Source organism: Equus caballus, chromosome 8, assembly GCF_041296265.1.
Source record: "Equus caballus isolate H_3958 breed thoroughbred chromosome 8, TB-T2T, whole genome shotgun sequence".
Taxonomy (NCBI): Eukaryota; Metazoa; Chordata; class Mammalia; order Perissodactyla; family Equidae; genus Equus; species Equus caballus.
The window spans coordinates 53,825,231-53,851,906 of NC_091691.1; the positions used below are offsets into that span (position 1 = coordinate 53,825,231).

General features: G+C 38.9%; 1 protein-coding gene and 1 long non-coding RNA gene across 5 annotated transcripts in view; one reads left to right on the forward strand and one right to left on the reverse strand.

Annotated features, from left to right (window-relative positions):
• LAMA3 (laminin subunit alpha 3) overlaps window positions 1–26,676 on the forward strand; it is a 258,555-nt gene that overhangs the window by 58,065 nt on the left and 173,814 nt on the right. For all 3 annotated transcript variants that reach the window (XM_023647570.2, XM_070220837.1, XM_070220838.1), the window contains 6 exons: window positions 7,882–7,999; window positions 8,708–8,826; window positions 10,023–10,193; window positions 12,694–12,785; window positions 16,280–16,395; window positions 19,493–19,611. In XM_023647570.2, coding sequence (XP_023503338.2) covers window positions 7,882–7,999; window positions 8,708–8,826; window positions 10,023–10,193; window positions 12,694–12,785; window positions 16,280–16,395; window positions 19,493–19,611 — 735 coding nt within the window. Of the gene's footprint in view, window positions 1–7,881; window positions 8,000–8,707; window positions 8,827–10,022; window positions 10,194–12,693; window positions 12,786–16,279; window positions 16,396–19,492; window positions 19,612–26,676 lie in introns of those variants that run through there.
• On the reverse strand, window positions 316–26,201 carry LOC138915276 (uncharacterized). 2 transcript variants are annotated; one of them, XR_011420976.1, is made up of 3 exons: window positions 26,136–26,201; window positions 4,759–4,854; window positions 316–447 (listed from the first exon to the last, which is right to left on the reverse strand). It is a non-coding gene; the product is annotated as an uncharacterized lncRNA (long non-coding RNA). The 2 variants fall into 2 exon arrangements; XR_011420975.1 differs by having other exon boundaries at window positions 4,759–4,870; window positions 26,136–26,199.

Genomic DNA, 26,676 nt, shown 5'->3' on the forward strand with positions numbered 1-26,676 from the left:
CAACTTCTGGCCAAAGGGCGAGTTCTAAGAAGAATATTTACTCTGTAGCCCAGCTGATTTGAAATGACACTTCAGCTTACAGCTTATTCCAGAAATGAATATGCTGACTAGTAAAAATGAATATGCTTGTAACCAAGCAAAAAGGGGCTCATTCTGCTCACCACAATCCAGTGCCAATTAATTGCAAACAAGCCAATGGTTGAGAAAGGAAAGTTTATACGATTAGCTGGCATAATTGGAAGATGGCGGACTCGTGTCCTAAAGAACCGTCATAAAATCATACAGGATCTTGAGGCAGTCATATAGGGGAAATGGGCAGGGAAGAAGGGGGTTTAGGGATGTCGACCATCCAGCATGACGAACTTCAAGGTGCCACATGATCTCTTTCTTCAGTCATTCATGATGGATACCAATGTAGAATTGTTCTTTCTGTAGGTTGTTGTGTTCCTGGGGAACTCAGAGAACAAAGTTATCATCTTATCACAGTTGGGAGATATACATAAGCAGGAGTCATAGCACTAGAAGATCACGTATTTTGTAAAAGTGAGAGATGCTTAATCATCTAGGCTATGTACAGGCTAGAATGTACTCATAGAGACTAGTGAGTCAGGGTCATATATAGTTACAGGATTGCTTCTTTCCCCTAAGATGGCTTCCCTCATGCTAACTTAAAATCCAGCTATTACATGCTGAGTCAATTTAAATGACCATCGTTGTGCCCAAAGATATGCACAGCTGTTGTCCAAAAGGTCTCTCTAGTGCCCTGTCATTCATAAGGGCATTGGAAACACAGCCAAAAGGATAATTTTAGCCTTGGGTAAAACTCTGATTTAGCCATGGATGCTGAACATTGAGAAAGATGTAACAGAGGGAGAAAGGAGTGAATAATTGACAGTGAAAAGTAGGAAAGGACCATTATGAGTGCAGGCTAGAAATGTTAATACTTTTCAGGTAGAAAGATATTGGCCAAGAGGAGGAATCTGGAACATTATGGAGCATGTGGACTTATTTGTCAAAAATGATGGTAATGTCATGTGGAATCTGATTTCGGACAAATCATCATCACTGAGAAGTATTTTGTTGAAGCCTACCATGGTGTAAGTTACTTATCTTACATAAATCAATATATTTTGGGAAGTTGTTGAGTGTAAAGAAAACATAAATGGATTCAAGGAGAATTTAGATATCTTGGTTACTGGTTATTAAAGTTGAGTTAGTTAGATCCTTTGCCTTGGAAGAACATGACCACATAATTTTCCTTGTTCTGTATAGTTTGTCAGACAAATTTGTAAGCTACTAATCAGTTGAGTGAGTGAACCAAATGTCATACCCAACTTTATTATAAATTAGCAAAAAAGCATGAATGAGAAAAAGTGAGTTTTACAAGGGGAATCAGGTCCTAGACAAAAAAATTCCCCAACAGTTGAGAGTAGATATAGAGAGTAGGATAAAATATAAGACTTAATTATGAGCTCAGAGTTCTTGGATTCCAGTGGGCTTCACTTTATTTCAGATCACTACCAAATCTATTTGTAAATCGTTAGTTGTGGATAAAATGCTCTTGAGTAACATACGTTAGTCTCAAGTTCTACCCTCTGAGTCTACTTAAGGAACAATGATTAAAGTCATGATTAATGGAAATCATTTTTTTCTCCAGAGTTAAGAATTCATCAGTAATAAAATATAGATGCAAATGTTTCACCTTCTCCCTGTCTTTTAAATTTTGTTCTTGAACTCTTCCTTTAAAAAAATAGTGGGCTTGTCATTTTCCAAGTTATTGGAGTGATCCAAATCTTTAGACTCAATTTCGGTTTAGGGATTTTATTTCTCAGGCTATCATAGTTATTTTTAATGAAGAAGTGAGAGACTTTAATTCTCCTCTCCTTTCCAGTTTCTACCCTAATCTTTGTCTCCTGCTGACTTAAATCTGAATTCCTTAACAAGAACCTAGGGAGACGTGGTGTTGGTATTTGAATTCTGGGCAGGCTGTCATGTGTGATAAATAGTAGAAATCTCGGCTGCTCGCAAGTGTGGGAGGGGGGATCCAAGAGAGAAAACTTTTGACCAAACACAGAGAAAACGTGTAATGGCCAGAACTTGTCAGCAAGGCAGTGGGTTTCCTGTCAAAAAGAGATTCTATGTTCTTATTCTGGGTGAGAGATTGACCCAGGGAACTCTTGAGTCCCTTCCTATAAGTTTCTGGAATGATCTACATTCCCTCCTCACAGGTGAGCAGTGCTTCTGGGAAGCAGTAAGAGGAGCTGGGGGACTGAGTGCCTTTCCTCCCAAGCACACTCGTTTTGGTGGTCCCAGGGTCTGGGTTTTATAGCAGGGTGATGATAGACCTACAGGAAAGAAGCGCCCTGGCCGGGCCATTGGCAGATGTGGTCTTTGGACCACGATTAAAAGAATCCTTTTTGAGGCCAGCTGAGTTATGTTTTCATCACTCGCCTTGGTTGTTTTATAAGATTGTACTTCATTTTGTAAAAAGTTTTCAAGGAAGGTTACTAAAATGGAGTTTAATTTCACTTGATCTGTATCTTTCCTTCTCAATTAAAACATTTTTATAAAATTAGCTCATTAGATAAGTTTTCCAAATGGGCACCATCCACAAAGGAAGTTTGTGTGGTTCCATATTTTGGGGACATATTTTTCATAATTTGTATTTATTTTACATGGATAGTGGAAACATTTATAATTTAGTTAATAAAAATAAATGTTTCAAAATATCTCTCCATGGGTTACTTATTAATGACAAAGGTAAAAATGTAACTTTGTAATGGGGAAACCTGGTGGATATCATCCTAAGTAAGTGATTAAACATAGCATCACTAATAGGACAAGCTGGCATCACATTCCCTCGGGCATGATGCCCTGAGAAGGACAATCCTGCAGGTAGTTATCCTGCCAAAATCCTTACCCTGAAGCAGACCATGAGAAAGCAATCAGACAAATTCAGATTGTGCAACATTCTGTGATAGAAGGACCTGGACTCTTCAAAATGTCAATATCAGGAAAGACAATAACTGTGGGAGGGCTGCTCTGGATGAAAGGAGACCAAAGAGACTTGCTGACTAAATGCTGTATATCATCCTTGATTGGACTCTGGAATGGAAAAGTACCATGGGCATTGCTAGGAGAGTCAGGGAAATTTGAATGCAGACAATGTATTAGATAAGATTTTTGTATAAATAGTAACATTTCTTAGACATCAAAATGTTGAGTTTGTGTAGGAGAAATGTCCATGTTCTTGGGAGACACATGCTGAAATATTTAGGGGTAAGGCATAATGATGTCTGCAACTTATGTTCAAAGATTCCAAAAAAGCATGTGTGTTGTGTGTGTGTGTGTGCGCGCGCATGTGTGTAGACACAGAGAGCATGCAAATGTGGCAAAATGTCAACTTTTGCTGAATCTAAGTGGAAAGTGTATGAATATTCATTTACTGTTCTTTGAGCTTTCCTGTAGGTTTGAAAATTATGCAAAATAAAAAATTGGGAAAAGTAAATCAGAAAATGCTGCTTTGTGGAATAATATGCTTATCAAATTATAAACTATTATAACAAACTAATTTCACATTATAAACTTAGACTTTTTTGGAGGAGGTTGTACTATTTAGTTGAGTGAGAAGCTAATTTTGGATGCCACTTTAAATACGTTTGCGTAATACTTTACAATTTCATATGTCTTGTTTATTAATTTCATTTTGCTTCAATATTTACTAAGCACCTACTCTAGGATACAGGAGTGATAAAGACAAAAATATGTCACAGTGTAGTGGGAATGACAGATGAAAACAAATACGTGCCACAGAGCATGATAAGTGCTTTTTTAGATGGAGAGTATAAAATTTGTATGAGGTGGATATTATTGCCCCTCATCTACTTAATATCTTTTGTGATCATTTTATGTTATTTGTAGACAAGGAAATAAAACCTCAGAGTGGTTCAGTGATGTACTTAGAGCCACATGGCTAGGAGTTGATTCTCCTGCACCCTTAGCAGTCCAGCACTAAGCTCGGTCACCAGATGGGACCACTTTGGGGTCCACCTCTGTCTATGTGCTTGCTTATTGGTGCAACTTGGAGCAACTACACAACTTAATTATTCAGTCATTCATCCATCCATTCATTCTTTCATAGCATTTATTGAACACCTACTACATGCAACCTAGGAAGGCCCTGAAATCAATAGATGATGGGCTACAGTGAGCTGCAACTTCACAGGCTTCAGAGTGATGACCCCTGGGGAGAGAGATGAGGATCAGACAGTGCTTCTCATCTCACCCACTCACCTGGGAGGCTGTGAAGTCAAAGTGTCTCACATTCCACCTTTTATGATTATTATCTGCTTCATTAAAGTGTTATTTAAAAGACCACTTTGTATCTCTACCTAAATCATCATGAACAGAGTAAAATCCATTTCTAGCTTGTTCCAAAAGCACATGGAGAGAAGACTAGAACTCCATCTTCTCGGTCATTTTTTTCCTCCTTTGTCTCCCAAATGTTATTTCTCTGAAAATGCACAGCTTTGCCTTTGCTTTTCTGCTTCTAGGAACTCCATAGGCTGACGCTTTCTATAGTTTCATAAAGGGTCTCGTTTATATCAGTGAATCTCACGTGTGGTTCATGCGTGCTTTGAAGTATTTTGAGTGACCAAAAAGCAAACATAAGTTACTGATAATAGGAGTTTAACAGAAGGGGCCATTTAAAAGGCAAATAATTTTTAAATAATGAAGCAGAAGAGAATAAATCCATACCTGTTGGTTTAACAAGCATGAGCTGGACCCGTCATTCTGCCTTGCAGCGACATTTTGAATCTGGGAGTCTCCGAGATTTGCTGCAGAGCTGGAGCACTTGGAAAGAATATGGCTGCAAGTTACACAGCAGTGATGGTGACAGAGAAAACATAGAGTCTGTCAGTGCAAATGGCATCAAGAAAAGTGAAATGCACCTTACCAGTAGGGCACATAAACGTGTGTTGAGGAACCTCAGAAACTAGTTCCTAAGACGAAAGTGGGAGGGAAACGTTATAGAGCGGAATGCCCTGTGGGACAGGCGCTGGGAGATGAGTTGGTGACTCTGGCCTTATTAAATGAGGCCCGGGTAGTGGGTTCATATAACAGGTGGAGGGGTCCACTGCTGCGTGTCTCTCCCTGCTGCTAGATTGGGGATTTTTAACCGCTGCACTGCTTCAGAGGGACCACACATTATCTTAGAATGGGAGGAAGTGAAACAAAGAGAGTGGCCTTCAGAGCCACTTCAGCTAATTCATTTATTTGGATTTTCAGTAGCAGAAAGTGACACTTTGGGAAGCCAGTGCATTCACATAACCCTTGAGATTTATTATAGCGTAGCTCGCCACCTCCAGGCTCCCTCTAATGGAATCTTAGCATATCTGGAAATACCGATGTTTGGAACTTTCCTGACAGTTTATTTCTCCTAGGATGAAACAGGTCAAGTATGAAGTACTTGTTAGGTTCAGTGGCATAGCTAGTGGTCAGTGAGTAGAATACACATGGGTTCAGGACTTTTACACCTGCAAGACGTCGTTTAACCTCTCGAAGCCACACTTTCCTCATCTGTAAAGTAGGCTTAATAAAACCCCACTTTTATTGTGAGGCCTAAATGTGAGAATGTTTGTGAGGTACTTAACATAATACCTGGAACATAATAACCGTTAGATCATAAACTTTTAAGTAAATAGGGTTTTTGGGGGGAGAGGGGTTGCTATGATTGTAGGATTTTCATGGAAGAGGTTAATGCTTTGAATGATTCCTCTATCCAAAAATACTTCATTTATATTTTATGTTACATATCTAAAAGCAGAGTTATTTTGATGTGATCTGAAAGAGATGTGCAAACAATTTTAAGGGAAATATATGTGTTTTGATCTTCCAAACTGGGAGTTCTTAGATTCCTGTGAATTCCTTCACTCTGTAATAATGGTATGTGTCTTTTGGAAATTATTTCTCCTACCTTCAGATATTTTTTAATGGTTTTTAGAGTACCTTATAATTCCTAGTTTTTCTCCATGAGGTTGGATCATTTTTTCCAAGGGTGGTAGGTAATCTGGGAGCATTAATCTGAGCCCAGGGAAGCAGTTTTTTCAAAATCAAAGAACAGGTGTTTGGGGCAGAACTGACTGAACTTAGGCTTTCAGGAGTTGGTGTGACAGTTCTACCACAGAGAAATAAGCAGAGGGCCTTGGAGCAGAGGGTAATCTCTGTGACCAAGAGCAGTGGTTCTCAAAGTGTGGTTGAGAACCCATGGGGGTCCCTAAGAACTTTCAGGAGGTCCACGAGCTTTGAGGTCCTCCCTTTCCCATTACAGATCTATGTGAGGCCAGATTTTCTTCAACTACTTCAACCAAAACCACATATCACAACAGATAATGCATAAGCGGCTGTAAGAATCCAGCTGTCTTCTATTAAGAAGCATTTAAGCTTTTAGAGAGATTTTTAAAATGTAAAGCAAAGCCATTATTCTCACTACAATTTTTGTGTTTTGGAAAATATATTAATTTTTCATAAAAATATGGTATTTATGTTAACATGTAATGGGTTTATTATTGTTTTAAATGAATTAGTAATATATATATTTTAACTTTCTCAGACTTAATTTTTAATCTGGTACATATCAATAGATGTAACCCACATAAACAAAAGCTTCTTGAGGTCCTCAATAATTTATAAAAGTGCAAAGGGTCCTGAGACTAAAATTTGGGAACCAGTGTCTTAGAGATTTTGGCTTCTAGTAGCATGTTTGGAACATTTACATTAGCTAGTAGTTCTGAGACTTTTTAAAAAATATACATGACCCTTACCATACTATTGTGTGTGAAAAATATAAAGGTAAACTTTTTTTCCCCCAAGAAATGAAAGAATCCCACAGAGTCTGAGTACTGCCTCTCTCTCTAACTAAGTGTGCTCGTTATTCAGATGGGTCTACTGCTCAGCTAATCGGGTGGGGGAGTCCTCTTCTTAAAGTCACTGTTGAATCTGTCGCTTGCACTTAGGGAGTATGGCGGGTGGAGAGGGTGTTGGAGGTGAAGATAGTCCTCCCTCATTAACACGTTAACAGACCTAACACCTGCTTCATTGTCATACCAGGCTCTTTGGGAAATGGATAGACTCTCAGGGTTCAAAATTCAAGCCAGATAAGTTTTTAGGGAAGAGGGGAGGGGTAGGTTGCAAGGACTCTTGGGGGTCCATCATGGAAGGCACACTAGGATTCAAGAGTGTGAGGGTGAAGAAAACAGGACCAAAGCCCCACTTCATCTCTTCCCGTAATTTTGAATTGCCCTGGGTATGGGGAAAAAAGTGATGAGGATGAACAAGAAAACTAATAAGAGGGAGAGCAATCAGGAAAAGAGGAGACGGGTGGAGATGGTGCCAGAGAAGGAAGTGCTACCACTCTACCGTACAGCTGCTCAGGTCCCAGTTCTGCAACTGTGACCTCTCCAAGACCTGGATCCAGGGGCCCTGTCAGTCCTGGGAGACACTCTGGACTGTCCTATTGCCTCTTAGTCCTGGAAGGGCTTAGCACACGATAACTGTTGCTTGACATCAGACTTCTCTGAATGTTCAGACTTTAAAATGCTGTGTAGGCTGATTGAAATTCAACAGTGTAATGATTAAGATGTGACAAAGATTAACGGGTAGATTTAGTGGAGAGAAAAAGAATGGTTATTTTGGTTTTGAACATGATAATCCTGAGAGGCTGCACCCAGGTAGAGATGTCCAATGGGCAGTTAGCTATAGGATCTGGATCTCGGGAGAGTTGTGACTCTGTGTTGCCTTGGGAATCACATCATATAGAGATGGTCAAGGTTGTGAATAGACGAGGTGACTTTAATAACTGTATCTCCTTTGCTTTCTCAGCTTTTCCATGTGGCCTATGTTTTAATCAAATTTGCAAATTCTCCTCGCCCTGATCTCTGGGTCTTGGAAAGATCTGTAGACTTTGGAAGCACCTACTCACCTTGGCAATATTTTGCTCGTAAGTAATCTTGCCTTCCATGTTATGAGGGGCTTTAATTATTTGCATCAGATCAAGACTATGGATTTAACCAGAAAATTAGTCTCTCGGTGAGGCTAGTTAGGGACTGGTCAATGTTAACTCTCTAGGTTGCCCTCAGAACATTCCTATTTCTCAAGCATGTGTGCATTAATTCCAAGGACACACATGCAGAACTTAGGTTGAAACGCCGTTTGTGATAACAGTTCTTGCCACTATTTCGGCAGAAGCATAGCCCCATGGCCGTAGCCCCAGCCCTTTTCCTTTTACACAGAATTATGAACTAAATTGCACCTTTATGGATCCTGCGTTTAGTCTTACTTACCTTGACCCTGTCGTCTTTACTGATGAAGAATGTCAGTGTCTCTGCACCCTATGATGAATTGAAGTGGACAGGAGTTTTACTTACAAAGGCATTGGGTTTTCCAAGAATGCTCCTTAGAGGGTAAACTTGGCTAATGAGGAATAAGGACTTAGAACTACTTTTCCAAGTTGAAATTCAAGTGGCTTGAAGTGGCTTAGTATTTTCTTCCCTGAATTAAAAACTTCATTCTAAGCTTTTGTCTAAAAATTTTAAATGCTTCTCTTTTCCTTTTGATATATTTTCTTAAGGAAACATAAGATTTCTTAAGAGATTTACAATAAGATGATAATATTTTATTTTATAATTTTAAAATGGTTCCTTCCTAGATTCTAAAGTAGACTGTTTGGAACAATTTGGGCGGGAGGCAAATATGGCTGTCACCCGAGATGATGACGTCCTTTGTACTACTGAATATTCCCGGATTGTGCCTTTGGAAAATGGTGAGGTAAGTAGATTTGGGCGGCCATGAGAGGTAAGACTCAGAAATGAACATGAGTATTCAAATTTTTCATAATTGTGAAACTTGCACTTTCAAGGAGATCTAACATAGATCATGATGGAAACCAGTGCTTGGGGCTAAATGGTAAAGGAATCACCTGGAAGACTCTCGGGAGTTGGTTGGAAATTCTTTTCTTTTCTTTTTAATTGAGGTATAACTGACATTTGAAATTTTAGTTGAGGTCTCTAACTCTCCTGAAGAATTCAGGATTCCGGATTCAAGGCCCACATATCTTGAACTGTCTCTTCCGGTGGAATATTTAGAAGGCAGGTTGCTTGTGGTTGAGGTGAAGATCCCTCCCAGGGCTTGACAAACACAATATCCCCCATAAGAGTGAAGAAATGAGGGGTAGGTGACAGTGCTAATCCCTGATCCCTTTTGGCACTGTGGGCATCGTCTGTAAGGGAGAAAAGAATTACTGTCCTTTTGGGGTTGCATTTGGCCCTTGTGAAGTCTGCCAGGCTATTGTTACAGGAGATGGGAAAACAGAAGATGGGAAAATCAGGGAAGAATTCCATGGAAATTGCAAGGCCGTCATGAATGTGAAATGACTTTCAAATGAATTTCTTTAAAGGGTGTCAGCCTCCCTCTCTTTCCTGAGCACTATTCAGTTCCGATGATCAGTGAGTGGGTCTTGTCTCAGATGATGGGGCCTTGGACTTATCTCCTCAAGCTTTACAACAAAACCTGGGTTTTTGTATAGATTTTTTTTGTCCCCTTCACTGTAAACTTTATACCTAGAGACTTCCTGTTATGTCTCATGGAGGTTTCTGGATTACTTTAGCTTTGTTTCTTTGATGCAGCTTGACAAAAAGTTGTTTCCTTATATTTATAGATTTTAACATTATATTTTCAACATTCCATAGCATTAGAGCCCCACAACTGATAAAACAAAGAGTTTGAAAATGAAATGATAACATCTCCTGAGAGCCCAGGTTTTAAGGACAGGTGGCAGAACTGGTAAGGAAGATGGAACTAGTAGTGATATTTTTAGATATAAACAAGATCCAGGACCACCTACAAACCTCTAATGGCTCAAAGAAACTAAGCGCTTTGGGGCACGTGAGTTGTTTTTAGTTACTCGCAGCTAAATTTTGATGAAAGGATTTTTTTTTCCCTGTGTGTGTGTGTGGTTAACTTAGGTTGTGGTGTCCTTGATAAATGGTCGTCCAGGTGCAAAAAATTTCACTTTTTCTCACACCCTGAGGGAGTTCACCAAGGCAACAAACATCCGTTTGCGTTTTCTCCGAACCAGCACTCTTCTCGGACACCTGATCTCCAAAGCACAGCGAGATCCGACCGTCACTCGGCGAGTGAGTTGTGTTTTTAAGTTTCTCGACGGCAGCTTTTGTTACTTTTTCCCCTTAAGAAATTAATTGCCTTGAAGTCATTCGTGTAATCTTTACAGCCAGTAACGGTGTAGGCGAGGGTTGTTCTTGTCTGAAATACTAGATATAAATTGGAAATTTGGTTGTTGAAGAAAAATCATTCTATTCAAAAAAATGAAAAGTAAAAGATGATAGCCAGCCTGGTATTAGTCTGGTATTATAACCAACAATCCCCGAGGCTCAGAGGCCTAACAAAATAAAGGTTCATTTTTTGCTTAAGTCACAGTCTAATGTGGGTCAGCAGGTGGGGTCGGCTCCACTCAGTCATCAGAGAACCAGGCTCTTTCTATCTAGAGGTGCAGGCATCCTGTGGGCCCTCAGAGTCCTCCTCTGGATCCCGTGCATCTGGTCAGCAGATGAGGGAAGGGAGGGAGCCTAGAGAAGACCCACCTGCTCCTAAGCACACAGGTCACTTTCATGAGCAAGAACTGGTCGTGTAGCTCCACCTCGACGCAGGAGGCTAGGTAAGGTAATTTAGCCCAAACAGAAGAGACATAGACGCTGGTGAGCACTAGTGCTCCTACTGTGTTGGGGGTGCAGCCTGAACATCTCTCACTCTCTGTGTCAGGACAGTACCCCTAACTCCTGGACACAGAGGGAGCCAGCAGGATAAATACCCTCAGCTTACTCTTCTCCGCCCTCTGATTCCCTGCGAGCACCTCCCACTGGCCAAACTCAACAGGAAGCCAGAGGGCAAGAGATTCCATTGTTGCAGCCCATAAAATTAAGCCCCAGGGCAAAAGGCAGGGTGAAGAGAGGTGGCGAGTGGGCCCGGAAGCATGAATGGGAGATGCCCAGCAAACCTTATAGAATTTGGATTCTTATGTAGGTAGTAGAGAGCTGAGAAAGGAAGGGAAAGGAAAGTTAAGTTTTACTACAATTTTGAGGATTTTCAGAAAGGCTTCATCTTGGGTGTACATGGCCTGTCTTCTCCGTTTTCTGCCCCCTTCGCTCTCTCTGAGCTGCTGTACCTGGGAACTACATGGTGTCTGAGGATGGAATTTACAAGGGAGAGCTGGGTTTTCTGATAAACTGTAGCCAGACTGTGTTTCCATCCTTCCAGGTGTTTTGGGCCTCGCCACAAATATACCTCACCACTTTTTTTTCTTTTGTCTTCTGGGGAGTTGCACAATTTGTACTCATATGTATGTAGATTTCTTTTCACTTAGGTGGATGTAGTCTTCTCCATTAAGTGATTTTTATGGACTGCACCACCTATATAACCTTGATCCCCTCAAATCTAGGTTGCCTCTTGCATGGAGGAATAGAATACCAGCTGTCCTACCACACGCATCATGTGTGCTGCTGAGGTGAAGGCTTTTTGAGTGCTTCTGTCTCTTGCTGCTGCTGCCCTTAACACACGTGTAGAGAGAAACTTCTATGGTGATCAGCACAAAAGCCTCTGAGTGGCAACTTGTCACGGAAAGCCCTCTAATACTGAATGTATCCGTATTGAAAGAGGGGTTGTTGATGCCTTCAGACTAAGACGTTGCCAGGAAGCTTAGACACTTCAACATTGTCTGAGAAGGAAATCAGAACAGAACCCTGTCGTGTAAATAGGGCGCTTTAAGATGACAAATGGCAAGGACAACAACTAAAAGATACAAAAACCCTCTTGCCCTTGTGAATTCAAAGACTTCCTCCCTGAGAGGTCTTCTTCTCACTGGCAGCATGACCTCAGTGAGAAAGATTATTCGACAACCCCCAAAGTCCTCACCGAATCCTGTGCATCTCCCAGCAAGTCTGAGAAGTAAGGGAGCTGACAGCCAGTGCCACTTATTGTCGCTAGCGCAGAGGCGTCCGACGTACTGGAGATGTGCCTTTCAGTGAGACGGCCATATTTATGGCCTGATAGGAGCTGATCCTCGGCGGGGTCTGAAGCTCATTGTGTCTGGCCTTTTGGAACTTGCACTTCTGCCTTTCGGTTTCATTAACCCTGGCCAGCAAGGCTTCAAGAAGTGCTGGTGGCCCCTGCCAGTCTCAGCGCTGCATCTGATCCATCTTTGTAAACATCCTCTCCTTTCCTGGAGCTTGTGCATAGTAGGTGCAAAACTTTTGATAAATAAATATATTCGGTTTATGAAACCCAGATTTACATAAAAAAATAAACTGGAAAGCACTTAATTCTTTTCCCAAAGGCTATAGGGTATGATTCTTTTCCAAGGCAATTTCCCTCCATGCATTTAAAACATTTGATTTTTTAAAATGCACAAATTCGGCTGTGTGCTGTTCAATTTGATTGAGGAATGCATTTATTTTCTAAGACAAGTTCCATCCAAATGTGGCTCCCTTCTGTGTTGAAGTACACTCAAGAGAACAGGATGACAGAGAAGCAGGGTCAGTACAGATGTGAGTTAAAGATTAGTAAAGGAAAGCTTACGTTGCTGTTTAGTAAAACTGACATGCTCTGTTTTCTGTTGTATAGTATTATTACAGCATAAAGGATATCAGCATTGGTGGGCGGTGTGTTTGCAATGGCCACGCTGACGTGTGCAATGCAAACAATCCTGAAAAACTGTAAGTACCTTGTACAGAGTTTTTTAGCCTTGCTCTGAATAAGTCTAATTGTTTCAGTGAATGTTTGTATCCCATCACATATCTCTAAGTTCCTGCCCACAACAGGAATGTTTCAATATCAACGAATAGGTGGTGTGTGTGCCTCCCCTCCTCCGGCCCTCCATTTTCTTCCACACGCCCCCAAACAGCCCCCGGCAGACATAGCTAATCAGTCACAGCCACATGGATGATCTGGGATGCGGCCACCACATCCTTCCCGCGCCCGCCACCCCAGACAGTGCCCCGGGCAGCCACAAATACTTGATTAGAGTTGGCAAGAGAAATAAGACTTGTTTGTCATCCCTGTTCTGATGAAATCAAGGGTGTACATTTTCAAATCCTTTTTCCTTTTTTTTTGTTGTGGTATAATACACATAATATGAAGTTTACCGTAGTAACCATTTTTAGGTGGTAGTGGTTTAAATTTGGTCATGTTAAGTACATTCACATTGATGTACAGTCAATCTCCAGAACTCTTTTCATCTTGCAAAACCAAAACTCTATGCCCATGAAACAATGACTCCCCATTCGCTGGCAGCCCCCCGGCAGCCACCATTCATTCTACTTTCTGTCTCTAGGATTTTGATGACTCTAGGGACCTCATATAAGTGGAATTGCACAATATTTGTCTTTTTCTGACTGGTTTATTTCACTTAGCATAATGTCTTCAAGGTCCATCCATGTCGTAGCATGTATCAAAATTTCCTTCTTTTTTAAAGCTGAATAATATTTTATGATGTGTATACCACATTTTGTTTATCCATTCATCTGTTCTTGGACACTTAAGTTACTGCCACCTTTTGGCTATTGTGAATAATGCTTCTGTGAACATTAGTTTACCTTTTTTGTTTATAATTGAGGTAGATTTCACATAAAATAAGGTGCATGGATCTTAAATATTGTGTTTGGCAGTTGTGTACACTCGTGTGACCACCACAAGAGGGATGCTTTCACGGGCTGGAAGTTACTGGATGCTAGCTATCGTAATAGTTTTCTCTCAATGTTTTATTTAAATTCTACAATTCCTCATGAGCATTTGCCAGAAATATATTTTACTTTTAGTCACATTCAGGTTTGTACATTGTTAGTCCTAGCTTCACGTTTAGGCAGAGGTGCCAGCTACCGGCTTATGTGATGTGCTTTGTGGAGCCCTTCTCCCTGACCAGTGACAGTCCCTAAGGTGGCTGGCACTTCTTCAGGGATCAGATGTGCTATCTGAGATAGCAATGTGAATCAATCAACTGACTAGCCCTTAATTGGCAAGGACAACTTAATGATTGATCCACTGCGGCCATGTAGCCTCCTGGAGGGTAGGGCCCTAAGACACTAGAATCAAGTCAGGGAAGTCCTGAGTTGGAGAGAAGGGGGAGAAAAAGTCAGTCTAATGTCCCTGAGCTTGAGGTAAAATGGCGCCATGTGGGAGAGGAGCTAAAGTCATTGGAGAATGTTGAGCTCTTGGAAGAGATACCAAGCCCTGTTGACCTTGGCAGACCTGGAGGGGTTCTGTCCTGAGCAGTGAGTTGCTCCCAACATTTGTCAGTGGAGAGGCCGTCTCCCCATGCTTTGGTGAAAGGCTCAGTTTGCCACTGGTCTACACCGACACAACTGCCTTGCATCCCCCTGTCTGCTGGTTTGCTTCTGCCCAACAGGCTGACCTGTACAAATGATTCATGGAAGCCTCCATGAGTGGGAAAAAATCTTATGTTTAAGAGGATTCAGTGACTTAACGGAGGGAGCCAAGGCTGGACAATCAGAAAAGCTAGTTGCTAATCAAGCAGAAACCATGAAGAGGCAGAAGAGGACTTTAATCAAGCATGCATACCTTGCTGACCTTGATGCATGGAAACATGGATGGATCATGAATTTAATTTTGAGCTTCCTAGCAGTCAGTTTAAGAAGGGAAACCAGCTCAGTTTCATATTTCATTATGATCATAATCTAAAAAGTAATCAGTTGCTTAGGAGAAGCATGACTGCCGACACTAGGAGCAGATAAGAAATTGCCCTGGGGCTGAGATGGAGTGGTCCTCATGAGGAGACTTCTCTAGTCCACAACATATTCAATAACATCCTTACAGCAGGTGCAAGGATGAGTTTTCTATATCAACCATCAGCCTGGGCTGAGAGTCTGAAAAAGCAATTATTTGGGGGTACCAATATGATTCAGGTGAGTACCCAGCTCTTTTTCTTTTGTTATGCTAAATTTTAATCTCCCTATAAGAACAGTTGGACTGTATGTTCTTCCAGCAATTTTCCCTAAATATTCTTTCAGTCCAGTTTATGCAAATACTTCATTGGCAATGAGCTGAAATTGCCTTTCTGACAGCAGGCCATTTGGACTCCAGCTGTTCTGTGCTGCCATTTAAATCTGTATCCTTTTACTTTAACAGGCAGCTGAGCTGGGCGAGGGGTGACACCTTCTCTTAGGAGTATAACTGAAGATATGCCATCCCACCTCCCCTCGGAAGGGTCAAGGGACTCCTCGCAGGCACAGCCAAGAGCCTTCTTAGACAACTGTTTTGAATTCTCTTTCAAGCCCAGATGAATGGCAGCTCAGAGTTGGGGTTCTAATCCAATGCCATGGCTACAACAATTTCATTTTAACTTGGAGAAGATTTTTTTTAATTTCATTTTTTTATTTTAAAAATAAACATCATATTTTAGAATAGATTTAGAATTATAGAAATGTTGTGATGATGGTACAGAGAGTTCCTATAAACCTCACACCCAGTTTCCCCTATTATTAACATCTTGTATTAGTAGGGTACATTTGTTACAATTGACGAATCAGTATTGATACATTATAACTTGGAGAATTTTTAAGGTGATGTATAATCCTTTGAACATTGTAGATTTTTAGGTTTTTACCCCTTTTCCTTGCTGAGTAATCTCAGCTTTTGTCTCTGCAATGCAGCTGTTTGTTGCAGCTGGCAGAGCCTCTCGGAGCAGAGTCCTCTGAGATCTTATTAGTGACTGTCTCTTGGATTCAGTGACTCTGTGCATGACCCCAGGTTGAGAGCAAGAAACCTGAGCAGATCTTTCTCCCAGGACTGCTCCAGATCTTTGTGAAGATGTGGTACTCAACACATCTCAGCACACTCAGCCGTTGCTCGCTTGTGTGTTCACTTATTATAATATAAGGTGGTAGAGAAGAAAGAGCTGGGACTTTGGGGCCAGACAAACAGGTTTGAAATCTGGCCCTCCATTTATCGCCACTTGACCTTTGGCAAGTGTTTCAATATCTCTGAATTTGATCTCACCATCCACAAAATGGAGACGATAAGCAGGATGGGGAGACCTGAAATAATAAACGCCAAGTGCTGCAAGTGCTGTTCTCGTAATGACTCAGTAAATGGTGCTGCGGGTGACCGTGATGACTGTCAGCCTTTCACACTGGAACAGCTGATTGTAATCAAAACTTCTCAGTCACTGAGATGCGCTTTGCCGTACACCCAGGTTTCGATGTGAATGCCGGCACCACACCTGTGGGGAGACATGTGATCGCTGTTGTGCTGGGTACAATCAGAGGCGCTGGCGGCCTGGCACGTGGGGGCAGAGCAATGAGTGTGAAGGTGAGCACTGAGGGAGGGCTGCTTGGAAGGGCCCCCCACACACCCCCCCAAGATTTCCCCTCATTTCTACCTGAGCATGACGCTGGAGTTTCCCCATGTTCATGAAGAGGGTGGGATCGTGTCCGCCTTAGGGACTCAGGTCTGTCTGTTGTAATGAAAAACTCACAGACTGGAGGTAAAAATGCCCCACTGTAAGTTCAGATATAAACATGAAACAAAAATAACGACAACTGTAATCGTTAGTATGTCTTAAGCACGCACTATATGCAACGAGTGGGCTGAGGGCTTCGACATGTTGGCCTCCCTTTTAAGCAGTCTTAAATATGATGCAGCCACTATTAAATCTTAAACCCTCACTATTGCTTAGGATTTGCTACTGGATTGGAACCCTAAGTGTTTTGAGGACCAAGGTCTGGAGAAGGTGGTGAGATTGGTGTCCAAACAGAGCTGGAAGCATTGAGGGTGCAGGGGGGCAGTGGGAGGAGTACGTAGTAGGGTTGAGGTAAGTGCGGGACAGAGGACACCAGAGAAGAAAGGAAAAAAGACGAGAGGCTGCCCTTAATTATGGGTGCAATGTAAAGTAAGAAAATTATTATTTTTGACAAACAAGTCCTAAGACATCTAACTGAAGATTCTCTTTTAAACCAATCTCCTTAGGAAGCCACATATTTATGCCAATTGCTGAAAATATTTTTGTAACCTTTAGTTATTGGCTTTGGAGACTGTGCCCTATTTTTTTCTGAATATTCTTAGCATTTGAAGGTGGGTTTACTTTTTTGAAATGAACAAAAAGTGTTTGGATCCAAGTTTGTTGAACTAGGCGGGTAAGAAAGAATCTGTGCTTTATACTTTTTTGGCCAAATATTTTTTGTAATTATTAAGAAATAAGACTGATGATCCCTATGACCAGAAAACTTACTCAAAACGTATTTCCGGTGAGGAGTTCCCAGAGTGCTTTGAGAGAGTCTAACATTGTTGGAGGGGGTTGGTGCTGCCGAGGTGAATGCTCAGGTGCATCTCTAGGTCCAGGGACGTTACCTGGCTGGCCATTCTCACTTCATAGTCATAGTTAACAGGTTCCTTCTCAGTGACTTACCCATTCCTCACCCTCGGATAATGGAACCAGAAAAAGGGAAAGGTAGTAAGCAGGGTTGTTTCTTTTTATTTTGTTTTTTTGGTTTTTCTTTTTTTTTTTTTGGTGAGGAAGACTGGCCCTGAGCTAACATCTGTTGCCAATTTTTCTCTTTTTACTTGAGGAAGATTGTCACTGAGCTAACATCTATGCCCATCTTCCTCTATTTTGTATGTGGGACGCCACCACAGCATGGCTTGATGAGCTATGTGTAGGTCTGCACCTGGGATCCGAACCCGTGAACTCTGGGCTGCTGAAGCAGAGCACACGAACTTAGCCACTCCACCACTGGGCCAGCCTCCAGGGTCCTTTCTTCCAGTGCTTTCAGGCACTGGTTAGGATACTTTGATTGAATACGTGTTATCACATGTGCTCCAACATTAGCAATTTGCTTAGTTTTCCAGATTAATGGAACCCTTCAGCAAATGACATACTCTACCCCCACACATATGAAAAGATTTTTTAAATTTCCTTTCATAATTTTTAACCTTTTTAAACTTGTTAAAATGGTTAAAATTTACAAAAAAAGTGTATGGCAATCAGACCCAATAAAATCCATTAATTAGGTGCTTTCTAAATTCCATTTCAATTAGTGCAATTCGAAATAAACAGACTTCTTAAGGAATAATGGATGTAGTAAATATAAATGCCTTGAATTTTTTTTAATTCAGGCACCACTGGGAAAATGAAAATAAGAAAATGATTAGCCTGTTAAAAACAGGATAGCTTCTCTAATTTCTCATTTAGTCTTCCATAATATATTTATGTGAGAACTTGATTGAAACATTCAAATTGCTGGAAAGACCTGGAAAATTTGATCTAGGTAGAATATATATTCTGCCTAAGAAAGAGTAAGAATTTTACTCATATTAAATATTTTTCATCTTAGCAATGATGAAAATCCTAAATGGGCTTTAAATTACATTTTCTAATTTTAGAAGTATTATATATTACTTGTAGATAACTTGGAAATTATTTGAAAATAAAGTAAAATCATCAATAATTTTACTATCCAAAGACAGCCACTGTTAATATTCTGTTAGGTATTCTAGGGTTTTTTTCACAGATACTTTAAATATTCAAGATTATATTATCTATACAATTTTATATCCTGATTTTTTTCACTTGATACTTTTGATATTCCCCCATATTATTAAAAACTCTGTGACATCTTTTGATGGCACATAGTATTGTCATTCTGTGGATTCAAGTGTGTCCAACATGTGTTTGTTGAACACCCACTCAGTGCTGAGGACAGTGCTGTACTGCAAACAAAGCACGAGCAGTCCCTGCCTTCATAGAACTGATAGTCAACCAAATATTCAGTGGTTTGTTTAGCCATTTCCCTATAATTAGGCATTAAGATTATTTCCAGTTGACCGCTGTTATAAGTAGTGCTGAGATGAAAGGCTTAGAGTATTGGCTGAGAGAACAGGTTTTGGAGGCAAAGACAAGTCAGGATTCTGTCTCTCTTATTTATAAGTTGTATCACTATGGGCACATCCCTTAATTTCTCTAAGCCTCAGTCTCCCTATCTGGGCTATGGGGATGATAGTACCTATCTTAGAGAGTTATCATGTGGATTAATTGAGATAATGCATGTAAAACACTTTTCACAGTGAACCAAAAGCTCAGTTATTCTTGTTAGTAGTGGTAATAGCAATAGTAGTATTCTCTTTGTGCATGAAGCCTAATTGGCATTTTGGTTTATCTTAATTTGTTGTAATTATATATCTTATTTTTTTAAAAAGAGAAACTTCTCCCACTTAATATCAAATGAAATAAGCTATACGTTCTATATTATTATAGGCTGGTCTTTGCATAAAAATCCCTAAAATTTTCCACTGAGAGCATCCCTGATGTTCCAGAATAGACTTTATTACAGCTCAATGAGCAGTAATCCTATCTAGGGAATTTACTGTCTCATAGTAATGATGGAATACTGACTTAGTATACTTTTTTCAGCATGCAACTGCCATGGCCATGCCATCGACTGTTACTATGATCCAGATGTTGAGAGGCAGCAGGCAAGCCTGAATATCCAAGGCATCTATGCAGGCGGAGGGGTCTGCATTAATTGTCAGGTGAGGCACCATTTAAGTCAAAGTAGATGTGTCATCATAAGAAATGAGCATTCAGCAAGCCCTGCTCCAAAAAGATGTCAAGAAAGTGTTCTGCAATTAAAACTATTTTCTGAGACCATTCCTTCACTTGTGTATGCAAAAGACCTTGTTAGCTAGAAATAATTTAGAGGGAATTTGTAATTTGTAAGGAATATGGACTGATGCAGGTTTGCCTAAATTCCTTTGATTAGATTCTTCATTTAGGTCTTTACCTAAATGGAGAGAATTCCTGGCTGTCTTCTTGACTGTTATGCATCTTGTGGTAGAAAGGCTCTATGATAGGAGGGCAAATAGGTATCAACTTCAGTGCTGCCTGTAAATCCTATTTTCAAATGGATTCTGAATCAGTGAGGAAGTACATCATGATCAATTAATGATGTCTGCCGTCAACACCAAATAGGAAACACTGATTCTTCACCCCTTCTATAGGACAATTAAGTTCACTGGAATTTAGCTAAGAGGAGTATATGGGAGAGGAGGGTATATGTATATCTACATTGAGATAATCATGTAAAATTTTCATGAATTTGGTCTATATTATCACTCTGTCTTGTGTACTTTTAGAGTGGTGTTCTTTATGTGTTTAATGTTGTCATTAAAGAGACACTCTTTACATGAGATGCCCATTTACATGGAACCAGGGCTACACACCTTTAGGGAGACCTGCCAGTCTCCATCTATCTCCCACGCCACACATTTTACATCATCTGTCATTGCTAAAGTAGAAGTAAAATATAAGTCATAGACTTGTTATAAATCACAAGTTTTCATGCATAAGTGAAAGATACCAGGATCTTCTTAAGGCTATGCACTCCAAGACCCTCAGGTGGTTCATATGCACGTTCAAGCTGCAGAAGCACTGGACTAGGTTGTGTAGCTGGAGTCCTTTCTCCAGATGAAGGATCCAGCCCCTTCAATGTGTCTTTAGAATACACTGTTCCTCCTCTTCCTTCTCTCAGTGATACTATATTTTGTACTTTGGAAAACATTCAGTATAGTTCTTTTTTCACAGTGGCTCTGCCAAGCATTTTTCTTTTGCATATGAAATCATTGAAATCTTGTTTAGGCTCATTGCATTTTTTTCCCATTAAAATACCTTGCTTAAGTTAAATATTTAGTTAACATAATTAACTTACATTTTTGTTTATTGTGGTGAAGTATACATAACATAAAATCTACCATTTTAACCATTTAAGTGTACATTTCAGCATAATTAACTTTTGTATTGTATTCATAATCAAAGAACAAGGAGAGAGTTCTGCTTCTGTTATGGTTTAGTAGCTCCTACAGGACCCAACCCTCCCACAGATAACAGCTATAGACTATAGACAAAATACAAAAACAAAAATCCTACACCACCCACGTAATTATATGAAGGTACTGGGGAGTAAACATAAGCAGGAAGATACTGGAGAGGAGCTGCCACTTGGCAAAAGAGATCAACATAGGCTGAATTACATGTTTTTCTGCCTTTTAGCCAGACAGCAAGCCAAAGTTGGTGCCATGTGGTGTGGCTAAAATTCCTCTAGAAAATCTGTCATTTTCTGGCCTGAAGAACAAGAGGCAGAGCTTGAGACAACCGTAGAAAGTGAGTGGAGAGTCCAGGAAAAGAAATCAAGAGAAAAGAAATCCCTAATTCTGTGTATAAATTCTTGCCAAGTTTCTGACTGACCCTTGAACCATCCATGCACACATAGATTCCAGCTAAGATTAAAATAATTTATTTGAGATTTGAGTTACTACTCAAGGGTCGGTTTGCAGTTTGAGTAAAGTCAAGTTAATTGTCTCATAAAACAAACAAAAAATCAATATTCTTTAGAGGGAGATAACAGAATCCAGAGTCTCTACAACATAATATTTACAATGTCTAGGATACAATCCAAAACTTTTTGGCATTTGAAGAACCAAAAAAAGCGTGACCCATTTCTCAAGAGAAAAGATAATCAATAGAAGCCAATCTTGAGATGACCCAGATGTTGAAATTAGTGGCTAAGGATTTTAGAACACTATCATAACTATGTTCAAGAATATAAATAAAAATATGTTCACAATGAATGAAAAGATAAGAAGTAATAGCAGAGAAATAAAAATGATAAAAGGTCCCAAATGAAAATTCTAGAACTACGTAATACATAAAATTAAAAAGTCATTGGATGGGCCCAAAAGCAGAATGGAGATAATAGAAGAGAGAGTCAGTGAATTTGAAGATAGATCAATAGAAATTATCCAATGTTAGGAAGAGAAAGAAAAAGACTTTTATAAAAATGATCAGAGATTTTGGAATTTGTTGGACAATATCAAAAGGTCTAACACACTTATAATTGGAGTCCAGAAGAGAGGAGAGAGAATGAAGTGAAAAAAAAAAAAATACAAGAAAGAAAGAAAAACAAACAACAGTGGCAGGAAATCCCTCAAATTTTACAATAGACTAAGATTCAAGAAGTTTATTGAACCCCAGGCTGGATGATACACAGAAAACCACTCCTGGGCCTAACAGAGTCAAACTGCTGAAAACCAAAGACGAAGTGAAAATCTTGAAAGTGAATAGTGAAAAACACATTACAATGACTATGGACTTCTCATTAGAAACTGTGAAGGCCACAAAATAGTGGAACAATATCTTTAAAGTGCTACAGGGAAAAAAAGAACTGTCAACTCTGAATTCTATATTTAGGGAAAGTATTATTTAAGAAGAAAAGTAAAAAGAAAAGTGTTTCAACAATAAAATACAACTAAGAGAATTTGTTGCCGAAGAGATCTGCATTACTAGAAATGCTAAAGGATGTTCTGCAGGATAAAGAGAAATGATACCAGATGGAAGCGCAGATCTGCAGAAAGAAATGAAGAGTATCAGAGTGGTAAATGTCTGGATAAATATAAAGGACTTATAAAAGACTATTTTTAAAAATACATTGGGTTGCTTAAAGCAAAATGTATAATCTTGTCTTGGGGGACTTATAATGTGTATATATATATATATAATCCTTATGAAACTATAGCATAAATAACAGAGAGGACATATAGGACTGTAAAGTTTCTACAATTTTCATGAAGTGGTACAATATTAGTCCTATCAGACTGGGAGAAGTTAAAGGTGTACATTGTAATCCCTAAAGCAATTACTAACAAAATAATGCAAAAAGGTGTAGCTAAAAGGCTAATATTAGATAAATTTAAATGTATTTTAATTTTTTCAGATAAAAAGGACAGAGGATTGAAACTTACATACGCATGCACACATACACACACACACACACAAAACGGAAACAAAATAAAGGGGAAAACAGAAAATAAATATGAAAATGGTAGACCTGTTTTCCAGCCATATTAATAAGTAGATTAAATGTTAATGGACTAAACACTGCAATTCAAAGACAGAAGGTGTTAGAATGGATGAAAAAGAAAGACTCAACTATATTCTGCCTGTAGGAGGTGAACTTGAAATTTAAAGACGTAGACAGGCTGAAAGTAAATGCATGGAAAAAATTATATAAACAATAAGCATTAAAAAGATAGAGTGGTGGTGTTAATATTAGATAAAATAGACTGCAGTGCAAAGAGCATTAAAAGAGTTAAGTAAGGACATTTCATGATGATAAAAGGGTCAATTCATCAGGGAGACAAGATAATCCTAATAACAGAGGCTTAAAATACATGAAGCAAGTTTGGACAGAATTAAAGGGGAGAATAGACAATTTCATGATAACAGTTGTAGACTTAAATATTACCCTAGCAGCAACTGATAGAACTAAATTTTAAAAAGTCAGCAAAGCTATATGATCTGAAGAACACCATCAAACACCTTGCCTTAGTTCATCCTTATAGGACACTACACTCAATAATTGCAGACTACTTATTCTTTTCAAGCGCACGTGATACGCACACCAAGACAAACTGTACTGAGTCTGGGTCATAATACAAGTCTCATTACACTTAAAATGATTGAAATCGTATAGTTACAGAGTATATTTTTTAACCAAAATGGCATTAAGTTAGAAATCAATAACAAGAAGATCTCTAGGAAAACTCCAGTATATGAAATAGCACACTTATAAATAATCCATAGACAAAGAAGAAATAACAAGGGAAATTAGAGATTTTAAACTAAGTAATAATAAAAGCACACATCAAAATTTGTGGGATGCAGCTAATACAGTGCTTAAAGAAAAATGCACAGCTTTAAATGCTTATTTAGAATAAGAGTCTAAAATCAATCACCCGAAGTTCTGCCCTAAGAATATAGTAAAAGAACAGCAAAATAAACCTCAAGTAAGTAGAAGGGAGAAAATAAGCACAGAATTCAACAAAAGAGAGTACAGGCAAACAATAGAGAAAATTAACAAAGCCCAAAGCTAGCGTTTTGAACAGGTCAACAAAATTAATATACTTCTAGCTGCACTGGTCAGGAAAAAAGAGAAAACAGTACCAATATCCTATACAATAGTGGGTTTATTACTAGAGTGACTACAGACATTAAAAGGAAATAGAAGAATCCTGTGAACAACTTTATGCCAACAAAATTGACAACCTAGGTTAAATGGACAAATTTTTTAAACACTACAAAACTAATACAAGATGAAGCAGAACATCTGAATAGCTCTATATCTATGAAAGAATTTGAATTTATTATTAAAACGTTCTGGCAAAGAAAGTGCCAGGCTCAGATGGTTTTACTGGTGAAATCTACTAAACATTTAAGGAAGAAACAACACCAACCTTGCACAAATTCTTTCAGGAAATAGGCAGAACACTTCCCAACTTGTTTGATGAGACCAGCATAACGTTGATACCAAAAAGTGATAGACATTACATAAAATAAAATTACTGACCCCTATCTCTCATGAACATCATAGATTCAAAAGTATTTAACAAAAACTTAGAAAATAGAGTTAAGCAATATATTATAAGGTAATACATTATGATGGGTAAGGTTTATCCCAGGAAAGCAAGGTTGATTGAACATTCAAAATTCAATCTATGTAATTAATCATATTAACAGAACAAAGAAGAATAATCATGTGAAAACCATTAGACAAAATCGATACCCATTTTATGATAAATACTCTTGGCAAACTAGGAATTGAAGTGAATTTCTGCAATCTGATAAAGGGCATGTATGAAAATGTACAACTAACATCATATTAGTAGTTAAATATTGAACTCTTTCCTTCTAAGAATTGGGAACGAGATAAGGATGCTTGCCTTCACCACTTCTGTTAAACAGTGCCCTGGAGGTCTGCAGCATTGCAATAAGGCAAGAAAAAGAAACAAAATGCAGTAATATTGGAAAAGTAGTAGAACTGCTCTATTTGCAGATGACATGATTGTCTATGTAGAAAATCCTAAGGAATATACAGAACAACTACCAGACCTAATAGGTGAATTTAGTAAGATTGCAGGATACAAGGATAGTACATAAAAATTAATTGTATTTGTATATACCAGCAACAAACAATAGTAAAATGAAATAAAAATTCAATGTAAAATAGTGACAAAAAACATAAAATGCCTAGGAATAAATTTAACAAAAGGCATGCAAGACCTCTATACTAAAGGTGAGAAACATTGTTGAGAGAAATTTAGAAAGACCTAAATAATGGAAGGAAATAACATATTTATGTATTGGAAGATAATATTATTAAGATACCAATTCTCTGCAAATTGATCTAAAGAGTTATTGCAGGTTTTTTGGGTAGAAATTGACAAGTGGATTTACATGGTTATATGAATGACCTAGAATATCCAAAGCTGTCTTGAAGAAGCAGAATAAAGTTAGAGAACTTAGATTATCTTACTTTAAGACCAACTATAAAGCTACAGTAATCAAAACAGTATGATGTCGACATAAGGATAGACAAATAGATCTGTGTAACAGCATGGGGAGCACAGAAACACACCCACACTTATACGGACATTTGAGTTTTCATAAAAAATACCAAAGCAGTCCAATGGGAGGTGGGGGAGAAAGTTTTTCAACAAATGGTTCTGGAATAACTGGAGACTTATATGGGAAAAAAATAAACTTTGATCCCTACCTCAAATTATACACAAAAACTAAAAATCAATAAGGATCAGACTAAAGTAGAGCTAAAACTATAAACCTTTAGAGAAAAATATAGGAGAATATCTTGGTGATTCGGAAGATGAGCAAAGTTTCCTTAGGTCACAGAAAACAATAACATGAAAAATTGGCAAATGAGACTTCATCAAAATTAAAAACTTCTGCTCCCAAAAGATCCTATTAAAAGAATGAATAGGCAAGCCACAGACAGAGAGAAAACATTCACAAAACATAAATCTGACAAGTGGCTGATATCTAGGATATGTAAAGAACACCCACGGCTCAATAATAAAAAGACAAATAACCCAATAAAATATGCAAAAGATTTGAATAGCCACTTCACAAAAGTGACATTTGAAAGCATATAACAAAGGGCTTAACATTAGTCATCAGAGAAATGCAAACTGAAATTACAAGGACTTACCACCAATTTTGGTGAGGATGTGGAGCAACCATACTATCTTGCATTGCTGCTGTGAGTGAAAAATGGTAGAACTGTTTTGGGAAAATGTCTGGCAGTTTTTTTAATAAAAGTAAACATACACCTACGCCATGACTCACAAATTCCACTCTTAGGCATTTATCCATGAGAAATGGAAATGTGTATTTACAAAACATTTGCAGCAGCTTTATGCTCAACAGCCTCAAACTGGAAACAGCCCAGGTGTCCATCAATAGTAGAATGATGAACAAACTCTGCCATATTTATACAATGAAACACGAATGAGCAATAGAGAGCAACAAACTACTGATGCATGCAGGAACATGCAAGAATCTTAACAACATCATGCTAAGTGAAAGAAGACTTCCAAAAAAGGATACATATAATGTAAGTGAAAGAAGACTTCTAAAAAAGAATACATATAATATGAGGGCTATTTATGAAATTCTGGAACAGGTAAAACTAATCAATAGTGGGAAGAAAATCATAACTGTGGTTGACTCTGGGGAGTTGATGGGGATTG